The following is a 14,795-nucleotide window of genomic DNA, read 5'->3' as shown; positions in this document are numbered from 1 at the left end:
GCAAGCACAGTTTTTCCTTGACCATATCATCCTTTTTTTTGTGCTTGCACTTAGTCATAAAGCAGAATTAAGTCATGTTTAAGTACAAAATGTGGGTCTGGAAAGGCACTTGGTTTTTATAAGTCATCAAAGCTATGACAGCTGAGATCAAGGCCCTGCTTTATTTTGGGCTAATCTAGCCTGACTGGCACTAAGCAGCATTTAAAACACACCGTACCAACAAGAGTCTCAAAACTTGTCCAGCTGATTCACATCAGCCGATGCTTCTGTCTTCACTGAGCCGTCCAGAAACTACAGAGCCAAGGTCTGCTTGTGTGGGATGCGGGGCTGAACCAGGCGGGGACAGGGATGCTGTGAGATATTTCAAGTGAAATTTGGAGCAGATTAGCACTGCCCTAGTTAAGCGCACCAGCTGCCAGTGCCTGGTTGTGCTTGTTACCGACCCGGTGCCTGCCCAAGCAGGAGCACTGTCTCTTGCCTTGCCTCGGGCACAGGTAAACCCGCCAGAAGTAGGGCAGCTGGATGCCCACTTTCCGTGACTCAGCCACTGGGGGGCTCTGGTACGTGGGGCATCCCAGCTAGGACACGTGATAGCTGAATCACACAGCATGGAAGTTTTCCACAAAGCCAGCTACTGTTTATACCACGCAAGGAATAAATCCTAACAAAAATAATCATCATTTCCCTGCATTTCTCAGTTCCCTCACTGCTGTTCAAGTCTTCTTGGGGATTTGGACAGATGTCCTCAAAAGCCTTGTGATACCTCATCTCCAGCACCTTTTTTCCTCAGGGCTACCGATGTCCCACACATTCAGGGAGTAAAAGTCTCCTCATGCCACATCCACCTTTCAGCTAACACAACCCTCTTTAATCGCGGCTTCCAGACATTTTGATGACTTGCTTGGGTGATCATCAGATTCCTCCTCCCAGCTTCTGACCCATGGCTCCATGGACCTGCCCTGACCCACACCACAGACCTCTTTAAGTTCTTTTTCTGAGATTCTCTGCCTAGTTTTCTCTTTTTTTTTTTTTGCACTGATAACCTTCTCCTCAAGTGGAGCAGACCCATAAGGAAGGCTCCCTTCAAGCTCTATGATTCAGTCCCCATAACCATCACTGAGCACCCAGTTCCCCCGTCTGTAGAGCCTGTTCTCCCTCCAACCCGATAACCGCCTCTCTCCTTCCTCCCGTCATCCTTCAGCAAAGACAGACACCTCTGCTGCAAGCGCCTGCTACTGCTGCTCCTTGGTGCTACACTCCAGAGATTTTCCCTGCTTTCTTTCCCTTTCCCTACTTACAAACTTGACCAACTTGATGAAATGAAGCTAGCACTTTTCTTAGCACACCCGTAATTCAAGGACCGGTGACAAACAGCAGACAGATTTGTCACAACAGGGAAATCATGGCAGGCTGAGGCACTGCACGATGTACCCGCGCCTTGCAAGCATGCAAAATTCTTACTTTATGTAAGGGTAAATTCCCCAAATGGTTACACTGTCAAATCCAGTATTCACCAGAGCACATTTCAGCTTCGTAAACTTGCTTTGTTTTCATACAAAAGTCTTTCATTTTTACCTGAAAAACAGCAGTATTAAAAATTTCTCTGAGAACTAGCTGTATTATCCAGCTAAAAGTTAATTACATACTTTTTAAACCAATAAAATAAGTTAGTAAAGCTCTATTATTCTGTACTGGTTTGCTGCCTTTGCTCACTTTAATTGAAATAGGTTGATGGGTGCTTTATGCAATTTCGGCTAAGAGGCAGGAAGGTAGTGCTCACATAGGGGTAAGGCAAGCTAAACTCTTCAGCTTTCCCAGCCAGAGACAGAAGCGGGCACACGTTATGGCTTTGTCTTCAAGACTGCTACATGACAGGATTATTTGCAGGAAAAGCTTTGCGCTCTCTTTCCACCCTGGTTTGAAAGCAAGCCTGCCATCCAGCCCAGTCAGAGAAAGTATTTTAGCCTGGTCCCCTCGAGAATGACACACACTTACAAAAGAGAACGGAGCCACGAAAACTAAAAAGTACTACAGAAAAGCATGTCTTAACCATAAACCTAACCTCTCCGTTAGAAATTCAGAATGAAGGAAGATCTTTGAGCAAAGCCACTTGCTGAGACTTCTCTTAGCTTTCCCGTCACTAGATTTGTTACTAAGCATTTTAAAATTCTGCAGCCACGCACTTGCTGACTCTGTAAAACTTTAAAACACACGAACAATTCAGCTTACAGTAAACATTTTTTTCACAGAGTTGGACGAGCATGCCACTCCCGCCGACTGTACTGCCCGTATGTCTCGAGGCGGTATCCGGTCATTCTGTGCGCCAAGTCTGACGCGAGGAGCGGGTAACTGAGCTTGTCCGAAAGAGCTTGGGGAGCAGTGTCTACCGGCAATTTTAACACGTTACGGTTAGACTGTTTTCTTTGGGGTGGTTCACGTGTAATGGTGGGGAATCGAGTGCATAAGCAGTTTTTCTTGCTTGCTTTTCTGAAACTGGGAGCAAATTGCCCTTTTTTAAAGTGAGGGCTGGTTAGGAAAAAGAGCACATAGGAAGGGGAGGTGTCTTTTGTTGCGGCACCTCTTTTCCAGTGTCAGCAAAGCACAGCTCGGGCGCAGAGCTGCCCTCCTATGTGAAAACAGGCAGGCAGTGCTGTGACTTTTATAGCTGTATTCTGCATGTGTAGAGCTGTACACTGAATACATAGCTGTATTGTGTTCTTTATGAATGTAAAAAGTTCTAACACCTGCTCCTTGTGATTTTCTTCTCCATGCTTTGTTTGAATGCTGCTACTTCAGGATACTTTAATATACCCCATCAATTAATATTATGATACTTAAAAAAAAAAGCCCGGTAGTCCATTAGCTGCATTTATGTATTTAGATACTTATAATCATTAATTCATTTTTCATTATGGGTATGTTATAAACTTCAGACCTGCTGCACAATCTTTTAACCACCCCATCAATTAATATTACTGTATATTAAAAAGTTGCTGCAGTTTGTGCTTCTATAGGGCATCTCTGTTTCTTTCAACTCCTGACTGTGACCCTGCCACAGACACGAGAACTGCGAGCATCAGGCAACGGGTGGGAGCCACTGCTCCTCTGCTGTCCTACAGCTGACAACCCCTGCTAACAAGTGACATGCAAATGGATAATAAGACCTGAAAACACTGCTGATGACAGTGCAGAAATCTTCAAAAACTGCAGCTCTGCATTAGGCAGCTAGTGGAGTAGGATGCCATGGGCCAATGCCAGATCATCTGGTCCCTGGGGAAAGCTCTCAGCAATATGCTTATAGAGGATTACAGAAAGCAGGGCAAGCTTGGCCAGAGGGTGCTGGGAAGACAACGTGTAGTGGTGCAGCAGGTCCTTTCCGCTAAGGCTTTTTATAGAGTAATGTCACTCTTTTTATCAGAACGAGGCTATATATTTTCTGATAATAGACTTGCGGTTATGGGTCTCCAGCCTGGATTGGTGGTCCAGGAACGGAGATGGGCAAGATACAGCCAGCCTCAGGCACCATCAGGGTCGGGCGGCTATCTGAGCAAGTCACATTTCCAGCCATGAACACCAGTTACTGTTTTATCTGGAGGGCAGGGGTGAAAAACAGGAAGGAAGACACGTTTCACGAATTAAGGGCCTAATGCTGTTTCCAGTTGCATGCCTACAAATCTTATCTAGTTACTAAAAACATACAGACATAATGTGTTATTTTTGATGACCAAGAAATATTACATAGGTATGTTACTGAAAGGTTTCTATTTAGTATCCTGGTTATCTGAGAAATGACCTTATTATTGTGTGTTAGATCTGAATTGAAAGGGACTGGATTTTCAAGTCAGAATGCTCAGAAATCTGGAATTTTCAAAATGTTACATATGCATCCCAGAACAGTATTACAGGTCTAAGTAAATAACAAAGACAAAGCCAATCTGAGCTCTTACTAGGGCATCTGCCATTCTTCAGCTAATCACTGTATTTAATCACAGAAAAATCTAATACTATGTCATTATGGCTAGTCCTTTTCAGGGTTAAGATGCCAATGTAAAATTCTTCTTCCCATGTCTGGTAAAAGATAAATAAGAGAACAAGAGACATAATAAGATAAAAAAAGAGAATAAGAGACATAATAAAATAAAAAAGAGAGTAAGAGACATACTTTTGGGTCTCTATCAAAAAAAATAAATAAAAAAATAAAAAAAGAGCATCTCGTCAAAGAAAGGGGTACATATTCCCAAGGACTCAGATAAAGTAATCAAGGTAGTGGGGAAGGAAGTAATTTTCTCTTCACTGCAGTCTTTGGATATCAGTGACCTTTAAGACATGGAATGAAAAGCTAAAAAGAGAATTACTGATAGGAAGAACACATCATATTTATGGATCCTGTTTAGGGCAGGAGCATTGTAAAACCCAGGGATTCACTGATAAGACAAAAAAAGCACAGGAAAGAATAAAGCGTACCTCTAAAGGTTTGCTATGGGGAAGTCTTAGACGCTACAGGATGGCTTTCTCCTTTGTCTCCAAAGTCTGGGATATCTAACAGCGCAATGCTTTCAGCTACTGAGGGGTCTTCAAGCTTGCACGAGAAAGTCATTGTATGTCTCCATTTCTTTTCCTCCCAGGGCAGAAAGAAGCGACTGGCATCTCTAGTTGAAAAACAATTTCTGTGCGATCTTTTGTGGTTTATGCCAAATTCCAAAGGAGGCTTCGGCAGAAGCTAGAGCGTAGTTGTACCTTCCACGCCCCACGCCGCTGCACACCGCGCTCCTCACAAAGCGATAGCAGGAGGTGTGCAACTACACTTCCTCTTCTGGCACCTGGGCAGCTTTAAGTGTCTGGAAGCTCACTGCCTGCTGGGATGAGTGCTGTGAAATGCTGTCATGAGCAAGAGACACACACTACAGTCACTGAGGGCAACTCTGTCTTTACTCTTTATTATTATTGTCAGCGTTTGCTTTTATTTGCAAGTTAAGTCACTTGAGCAGAATGCACATGGATGCTCTCGGACCATGAGAAGTGCAAAGCAACTATGGCTTTATGAATTTTTCAGCAGGATTGAGGCTGACAGCTCCCAATCACTTTGGTGAAAATCAGGGCCACGTGCCTCTGATGATCGTGAAATTAGTGTTTCCTCTCCTCTTGCCTTTAACGGTACCTGGGGTTGGGACTGTCACACAGAGCTGAAGCCCCTCCAGCAGTGGAGGAAGCAGGACGCCAACAGGACCAGAGTGCTCTGCTGCCGCCTCATCCTAACCCCTGACAGAAGCCAGCCACATGCGCAGAGCCTCAGCAATTGCTGCCACACCATAGGAAATACAGACATCCAACAAAATCCTCCAGAAGAATCTGCAATTATATTTATTCCTCCCAGAAGGGCAATGGAAGTTTTAAAGTTTAGGATTAAAAGCGTTCCTAAGAGGTGGCAAAGTTTGCGTTAGCATGTAGTTCCGCGGGAACCAAACGGCACCTCCTCTTCAAACTTCCTATGAAATCTGGCAGTTCCTATTATTAAAGCCTCTGCCCTCACCTTAAGAAAAAAAATGGAGAGAGAGAGGAAAAAATCCAACATGCTGCCTGGAGGTTGCTGGGGCTCAGAAGGTTACGTATCAGTGACAAAGACAAGGGGACAGTAATATGACACTGACAATTTAAGGACATAGCCAGGCATATTTATTAAAATCGGCAACACATGAATGGAGTCATCAGGACGCTATGAAAGGTCCATCATTCAAACATTACCCAGAGCATTTTCTGTATTATCTGTGCTGCAACCACACAGTATCTGTTTTGTGGCTGGACTGGAAGCACCTGTTCTCAGAGAYAGAAATATATAGAAAGCAGTCATAGCAGTTACTTATGACCTCAGCTGGCAATTTTCACATCTGAATATAGAAAAATGGCAATCTTAATACAGAAAACTAGCAATCTTATTCTGCATTCATGACGCTCACTGCTAATGTCTTTGTTTCAGTCCCAAACAAATTCTCTGTATGTAAGAAAAGAAAGGTCTCAAAGACCAGTTTCTTTATAATGCTTTCAGTTGGCTACCCGCCTCTTTCAGCAAACCATACCCACAGGAAAGCTATTTTTTCATTTTGCACTTTGAACATTACAACGTTTCCYGTGTACCGTTTGCCACTTGCACGCTGCACTGAAGGCCCAAAGCTTTTTTTCAACCCCAAAGCCTTTTATTTCCCAGAGACATGAGAGCATGATTCTGAATATTTGTTTCCTGTGCTGGGTCTGGAATGCATAAAAAAAAAAAAAAAAAAAAGCGTGAAGTTTTTACACTATGTGCATGTTTCCCACATTCTCCACTAGTACTTCACTACATCCAAACTTGTGTTTTAGAATTAGAGTTCTGATCTTCAGTTGCAGCAGTTCAGTTAAGAGCACCCACGCTGCTCCCTAAACGGTGCAGGCCTCACCGTGCCTCGGGAAAGCGACGAACGCAACGGCAGCCAACCCGAGCAAGCGCACCTTAGCGTCAGCGCGTCGCCCACACGTAGGGCTTCGGGCGCTAACTGAGCCACAGCGCAGACCACCGCTCTCCGCGGTCCCTGTGCTCCCGGAGGCTCCTTCGATGCCGGCCCCGGCAGGCGGGACGGCAGCCCGCGCTGTCGCAGCTGCCCCCGGAGGCTCGCGGTGCCTTTGGCCGTCACCGTATGCTCAGCTCTTTCAAACCTCCTTTTAGCGCCTTGCAAGCTGCTGGCGGTGCAAAGGGACGGGCTATCACGATCACCTACGGAAGGACACGACGCGAGGAAATCCTGCTTTTGCAAGGCCCTGGATGTGTCTCGGGGGGGGCGACAGCATTTTTAATGCCTTTCTTCATTAGCCCAACTGGTGTGCCAGCTTGGCACAATGCTAGAAAGGGGAAAGGGAACTGGCTCTCYGAGTGATTGCACTCCAGGCTACCGCAGAGGCGGGAACACCTCCCAGATCGGGTGGATGTTGTCACCGTCCCTAAAGGCCCCACAGTATTTTGAACGTGTTGAGCCCCTGGAGAACAGCACAGCAGACGCCCCGGACGCACAGTATGCCCAGAAATCCCCAAAGTCTAAACTTTACCACAGCATTATTGTGACTCTAATTCATGCCCTGTMGCCTTGGAGAGAAGAGGTGAGTATTTACACCTCTTTATTTCTTTTTTCCTTTTCTCTGGGAATCCCCTGACTGCCCAGAAAAGGTAATGAAAAGTCTTAACCTCACGCCCATGCTTCCTGCGCTGAGACCAAAATCTCCTGTAATCTTGCCAGACCTTTCACGGCTGCACTCTAGGGATTTAACACGCTGCAGTTTATGGGTTTATATGAAATTTCATAAAAGAGAAGCCCTGTATTTTCACATAGATATATTTATTTTGGGAAAGATCAAGAAATGCCAATATATTTCAAAGAGATTCCCTGCTGCATTAAAGAATGTGAAATATTCATGTGAACACTTGCTAATCCCACCCAGCAAAGTCTATTTCCCTCTCAATTTAGCATGCAGCCTGCAGCAGCTGAGGGCTGTTCAGCCTTTTCATTAGGGAGAAAAGTAAGGATGATTTGTAAAAATTATATGGAAGCCATCGTAAGAAACAGTACTGAAGGGTTTTTAGAAAATCTATCTTATAAGCACGCTTCCTCTTTCATATGTTTGTTTCTAAAATGTTGTTCACAGATTCAAAATGCAAATTTGTATTTATGGGTGTAATTAAAAGTGCAATACAATAAGCTGTCTTAATGTAGAAATAAAAATTAATTTAAAGGCAGCACACACATTTTCTGAATATACATCTCAGCCCCTCTAAATTCTCCAGTAGCTAGCATCACCCTAAGCACATCCTGATTTCTCTGTTGAGCCCCTAGTTCTGATAATGGAATGAGTTATTTTCTCATCAGTACTAAGTCTTGCATCGCCATCCAGACTCTCCTGTGGCTAACGGGATGATCCATTTCTTCATCCACTTGAGCTCTGATAATTACAACAGCAAACAAAATGAAGAAGTCCGAGTGCTTAAGATCCCTGATTCCACCGCTGGAAAACACCTGACCTTGGAAATTCATTTAAGTTGCTTTATACCACAGTTCCCCTATGTATTAAAAGGAAATGACATTCACTTTCCACTGAGAAATGCTAATATTTAAACAGTGCTTCAAAGATCTTCAGATAAAAAGAGCTATATAGGTGTAGGCTTTTATACTTCTTTCTGCTTCTGCATACCTCCAAAATACAATGCTCTGAAATGCTGCAATTTTGCAACAAAATAAAATTGTGCTTGGAAACGTCAGAGCTGCACAGAGCAATGGTGCCGAAGCCACTAAAGGCAGTGCATCAGAAGTCATAACGTAGCCTTTCCGGGTACTGAATACTGCCATGCTCTTACCAGCCCCAGCACTAACCATTTCCCCAAAACACTGCAAACTGTAACGACTATATAAATGACGTCAGCAACAGCTCCTAAGGGGTGGTTTTGATGCATTCACTTTGACTTGGAAAGCAGGGAGAGAGGAGGACGAAGACAGCTCAGCTATGCAGGCCATGTGCCGTGCCATGTCACTTGGCGGGCTTGTTATATTTACTAGTGAAGACACAGCCTATGAAACTCCTCTTCGTCTTCAAACTCKGGAACTCAAAACTTACTTATATTCTGAAGACACTGACTCAACATCTTGAACAGCACCTGAGATCTCTAACGGCTAGGCACATTTCTTACGAAGATTACAGGAAGCAAATTTGCTCCCTGGTTTTGCATGCAAAACATGAACATTACTGAGAGATTTAGCAGAGCCTGCCTGGTCACAGTCAGGATATTGAAGTATTCAGTGGGTAATGCCCTATAATGCTAATCTTCGTATTTTATATAAATCATATATAAGGTTCATTGAAATTAAACTCAACATCGATTCTGTGAACTTCTGAATTTTGTTATTGCTATCTCAGCACAAAATGCAGCCAAATCATTCCCACCAAATAACCGATTGGAACAACTTAGGCCTTCTCCGTTCATGCAGTATGTGTGAGCAATGATTTCTCTGAATTTGCATATTAAGTTACTCACTAACTACCTTTCCCCCTATTTTACTCCATGGTTCAAAGGCAGAGGCACTAGCCGAAATGGAGCCTATTCATATGACAGTGGTTCACATTCACTGTATCAACTACACAAAAGGAATTCCAGCAGAGCAAGTGCAAAATTTTGTTWTTACAAAATCACATCAAACACAAATCATCAGAAAATGGATTAAGAGAATAAAAAAGGATCAGAAAAAAAAGGGATCATGAGATTAGCCCAAATCTTTTCCTAAAAAAAGTCAGACCACCGAAATAACACTTAAAAAATTTTTTTTTTAAACAATTTCTGATCCTAGTAAAAAATACAGTACCATAAATACCTCTAAAGATTTCACTTTTGTAGCTCAAGGTATTGATTAGTATTGGGATAAGCATCTAAACTTTTGGGTACTAATAAAGGTCTATACGATGTTCAAGTTTTCTTTTCTAAGCTAAGAAGCTTTTTTTTAAGAAAAGGCTTCTGTAAAAAAAAGGGTTGAGTCATGCCATCCCTTTAAAATAAATGCCTCAGCTCCTTCTTTATTTTCCTGCTAACAAARTCCGGTATATATCATTCATGCTTTCCAAGAGAAACAAGAACAATTCACACAAAAGCAACACAAAGTATTTCCAATGCAGTTTCTAGAGAAGTGAACAATCCTGTATCTCTGAGAAAATGAACGCGTGTGTCAAAAATCAAGAAGCTGATAGTGAGCACAAGATGCTTTTCCTTTATAGAACGTTAAATAAAGAAAAGGTTCTGGAGCTGAGAGAGATGATCACTCAGCACGGGTTTCTCCTTCTCTGAGGCCTTACCTTTGGGAGAAGACGTCCCGGTAGGGGCTGCCGTGCTGCAGAGCAATTCCGTATCCTCTGTCTGCAACCGTGTTCCCGACCGTATAGAAAGAGCAGTCTGCGTCATTGATGGCCACGTATTCCAGTACTGCTGCGTCCCACACAAAGGCGTAGTTCCCATGTTTCACCTGCGGCAAACAGAACGACAGCTCGGGTTATCGGCAGTCATGTCCAAAAGGACGTACGTGCACCTCAAAGCGTGACAGTCCCACTGCAGTTTGTTTTTTAAGGCAAGTAAAGTTTAAGTGCCCAAGAGTTTTCAATGCAAAAAATGCACCAGGAGTGCTACCACTTGATGCTTTCACCTAGCACCTCAGCAGAAATGCAAGAAATTTAGTGTGATTTGAGAACAACGTRCCATCAGTGAATCAGCACTGTGCAGAAAACTTGTACTGGCCTCACTCAAGGAATGGGGGGGCATGTCAGGCCCCCTTCATTAATACTAAATTCAAACAAACAAACAAAAACCAGTAAGTTGTTTCTCTGAACCATTAAAACAAGCATTTAGAGGGAATATATGTATGTGTGTTGGGAGAAGTGCGCGGATATAAAGATGAAAGACCATAATTCAAGAATTCAGTATGGTGCATGTTTCAGCCATGCTCTTCACTTTGGTCAAAAGATAACACAGTGGTTCACGTAGACAGAGGCGACTTGTCATTAATGTCCCTTTCTGTCTTTGGGACTCTCTACCTGCTTGAGGGCAAGATCACGCCAACTAGATTTGTCAAGAGCGTTTCTCCAGCATGAAGGATTTTCATGCATCTTCAAAGACTTTTGTACAATAAACTGCATGTTAAGTCATTCTAATTGTCTAATTAAGATAAATTCAAAACAACTCGCTGTTTTTATGAGCTTTAAAGTAAGACTTTACTATCCGTCAACATTTGAAACAAATCCAAAAATTTTTCATTTAAAAATATAGGAAGTATATAAAATTTCAGATGTTGTTCAGAAACAAGTTTTTAAAAACAGAAATTCAGTCTAAACAAACTTTTCCATATTTTAATGAATTTTCATTTTCCGATCAAAATATTTTCTAAAAAAATATCTACCTGCTCTAATAGATTTTTTACCATTTTTCTGTTTCGTTGGTGTCTATGTTGGGCCTGAAGAACTACACTGCTTTTCTCCTGACCCTCTGCTTGGCTTCACTCAGCGTTTTCTCTATGCCATATTAGCCAACTATGCTGTAAAACTAGGCTGAACCCATTGACTTTGTACATCTAATGGGAATAAATATGTGACAGCTTAGTGAAAAGTAAACAAAACACAAAAAGGCCATCTGGGGCCAGGCAATCCAAAGAGAATTCAAAACCAAGTCAGCATATCAAAATAAGCAATGTCAGTACATCACTTAGATTAGGCTTTGACAATGTAGATTATGTTTTTAAAGACTGTTTACATATAAAAGTTACTGAAGCAAGCCACACCGGCTGCTTGCTCACAAGATGTAGTGCACAAGGAACTATTGCATTTGGGACACATTCCTTTTCATGCATAATCAATCTGAATTAGACACCGCAGGCCAGGAAAGGGAATACTTCCTATTTGCATTTTTAGACATGGTAGGGGGAGGATTTGTGCAGATCTTGGAACAGAGAGGGAACTACAATATCTGTGGATTCAGAGGGCTTGGCAGGATATAAAAAAAAATATTTTCAAAACAGACACTGAATGTGGGATTGGGTCGCTTTTAATCTTCAGGCTCTGAAAATGGTCAGCGATGGTTTTCTTTCTCCCAGTGGAGGTTTAGGTCTCTCTAAATGGCCAGGGAATAAGGGACAAAAGCAAACTCATCATCATACCGCTTGTATGCTCATTTTATGGGCCCTACAACCCACAGAGCTCTTCCTTGCTCGGGTTAGCACCTGTGCACTTACTCTGATACGTCTAAGGGCACAATTTGGCAAAGACGAAGGCAGCGTGGCTGACAGAAAAGCCCTTCCTAGGAGCCTTTGCAAGGATAATGACACAGTCTGAAGGACCGGAAAAGCATGATGTGTCCTTCCCATAGGCAGATAGCACATGAGGGAAATAGGAGGCAAAAGCAGAGGATCAGAGGGGCAAAAAACATAAATCATGAAAAGGATCAGATGGATTTGCTAAATACAAGCATTAAGTAAAAATGGGATTCAAAAAAACAAGTGGTTTTACATAAGGGGAATTAACCTTTGAGGTTAATGTTTTGATAAYGACTTTTATCCTAACTCACCCTTCTAACTTCCTATTATACTGAGGTCACCTAAGTAAAGAGACTCATCAGCTGCTCAGCTGGTCAGGAAAAATCCTCTTGACTTGGCTGTCTTGCTGTAAAACAACTCACAGTGAGAATATATAAAAGCGGTAAAAGTACTTATTGTCAATAATATGTGTGATGAAGCGACGTATGCCTTAGAGCAGACCCGATAATTCCCCACCAAGACATTACTTTTCATAGATAGACCAGGGCAAGTCTCAGTTAAAGTGCAGAAGGCAGGAAAGAGAGAATGAAGGAGGTGGAATCATCCCAACCATCTCCCTCCAAAACAAGACTGTGCCATGCAATAAAACACCTCCTTTTCAGCATTTCTACCATATGAATTTACGTATCTATGGAATATAAATCCACGGAGCATACTCAAGTTGCAACTGTCATGCTTGCATCACTTTCTTTATGGAACTGTTCCTCAGTCTAACAGTTTTTATTGCTATTCAACATATTTATTTTTATTTCTTTTTTATAATTTTCTTCTGTCACTCCTAGCTATTTTCCCTTGTGCAGTTCTAAACACTCTCACTTTGGGGCTGACACCATTCACCTGTTGATGAACTTTTGTGATAGATAGCCGGGCTAGAAACAGCTAATATAACTTTTTTCAATCTTTCCTAGCAAATCTATCATTTCAGTCCTCCCATTAACAGTAACACTACTTTTGAACTTTCTCCAATTAGTAATTTTTTATACAGGGAAAAAAAACTATCTTCTAAGAGAGAATCAAAGTTGCCTGGCAGCTCAGGAGGAATCGGATTCAGGTTTTAGTGTACACTTCCTCTGAGATCTGTATTATAAAGCCTTCAATTTTTCTGTCCATGGATCTCTCAGGAAGCTGAAGACTGGTTTTAACCTAAAAATCTAAGAATAAAATTTTGCTATAGTATAGCATATCTGGAACACTGCCGATATTTAAAGATTTGCACCTAAAAATAATGCATAACTACCGTTTGAAAAGGGGGGTGGATGCTCAGTGTGAAAAGGAGAAGGGAATTTCAGGACAAAAAGTCAATTAAAATACCTTTATGTCTCTCCCCAGCCCCCCTTACTAAAAGGACCACATGTCTCTAGCAATACTGAAGACTTCTACTTTGAGCCATAAAATGAGTAGCAAAAATTCCAGTTCTGCATCGTGAGAAAAAGCTGAGGAGCTTACGGCCAGTCAATTATGGGGACTAAATGAAAGAAAAACCTTGGAAAAAGAAACGGTTCTTTCTAACGCATATAATTCACTACTCACAGAAGACCTGCATGCCTGATTCTAGGTTTCCAGATCCTTATTTTGTCATTTTATGTTGAGAKAGCACCATTTCAGGAGGATGGCAAATCTGAATGCAGTTCACGCACTCTCACACAGCACAGGAGCACCAGGCAGGCATTTGTATGAAGGCAGCATATTATTATTCAGCAGCAATCCCAGCTTTCTGGTCAACCAGGGTACAGAGAACTAACACTTCAAAYCGTATCCTTTGCCCTGGCATCCCACCTGCTGGTAAAGTAGAGGCTAAAAAAGATGTTGGAGCCTCTGATGAATGTTGACATAAAAAAAAAAATAGAAACAACACTGAATTTGTTTTTGTCCTTACGGGTTATTTGAACTCATGCATTACACTGGAAATTAARTGAAACCAGGAGGTATGTGAGCAGGAAAAAATGTTTAACTTCACTTTAGAGTTTTGTGAACTGATGAACTGTGAACTTTCATACAGAAGAAGGGGCATCAGCACATAGATGATAAAACTACTTTTATAAGGCTCTGTATCACTGCACATTCGTGAGAATTTTATTTGCTGAAGTCTTGACTGTAGATAATAGTTAAAATGTATCCTTGATGACTCCACCAAAAAATAGTTGAGTTGTACTAGGAAAGCAGTTAAAGCCACTACACTGTTGCATATGGACATATTTTATGTCAACACTGATATGGATTATATTTCTTCTTAAAGCTATCTTGTGCATGGAGAGTGAGCTGATTAATGTATTTGTGTRCAACTCCAAAATTCTAAAAATACATTCCTAAGTCTAGAGAGTTACATACTTTAGCAGAAATAATTTTAAGTAAACAACAATCAGCTACTATGACTCTCACATTTGAATACTTGGACAATATGTTTTGTATATCTTAAATTCCTCTTTGAAAGAAATACCAGAAATCCTTACGAATTAAAAATGCATTAAGACAAAGTGCAGGTTAAACAGAATTAGCAGTTATTTCTCCTACAGACCTCTCAAGTATTTCATCATACACAAAGCGCACGCATACACACAACTGTTGTAAAAAAATAAAACAATATTTAAGGCCCAGGAAATCTTAAAGTTCAGTTGTTTAAAACAGTGCAGATTAAAAAAAAATATCTGAAAGCGACAAGATAATGCTGATGAAAAGCATTTTCTGGATATGCGGTTTGCCCACCCCAGCGACGCAGTGGCTTTGTTTCCGTGTGCATTCCCATACGCGCCTGGCACCATCCTTCCCCTCTCACGTTGCCGTACGCCCGTCTTCTGTGCCCAAGACGTTCCCAGGTGAGAACGTCTGCAGAAGCAGACGTCCACGGAGCGGACCAGYGGCAGCTCCAGCTCCACCGTGAGAGCAATCAGGGGCACTAGTTAATGACCTGCCCTGCTCAGGGCTCCACAGGTCCCC

The 14,795-nt window shown here is 42.1% G+C and overlaps 1 protein-coding gene across 1 annotated transcript in view; it reads right to left on the bottom strand.

Moving 5' to 3' along the window:
- GRID2 (glutamate ionotropic receptor delta type subunit 2) overlaps nucleotides 1–14,795 on the bottom strand; it is a 689,884-nt gene that overhangs the window by 60,299 nt on the left and 614,790 nt on the right. The window contains exon 14 of the mRNA XM_085299928.1: nucleotides 9,859–10,025. Coding sequence (XP_085156054.1) covers nucleotides 9,859–10,025 — 167 coding nt within the window. The remainder of the gene's footprint in view (nucleotides 1–9,858; nucleotides 10,026–14,795) is intronic.

This window comes from Rhea americana, unplaced genomic scaffold, assembly GCF_003343005.1.
Source record: "Rhea americana isolate MKP2758 unplaced genomic scaffold, rheAme1 scaffold_157, whole genome shotgun sequence".
NCBI classification, from domain to species: domain Eukaryota; kingdom Metazoa; phylum Chordata; class Aves; order Rheiformes; family Rheidae; genus Rhea; species Rhea americana.
This window is presented reverse-complemented; position numbering and strand designations above follow the sequence as displayed.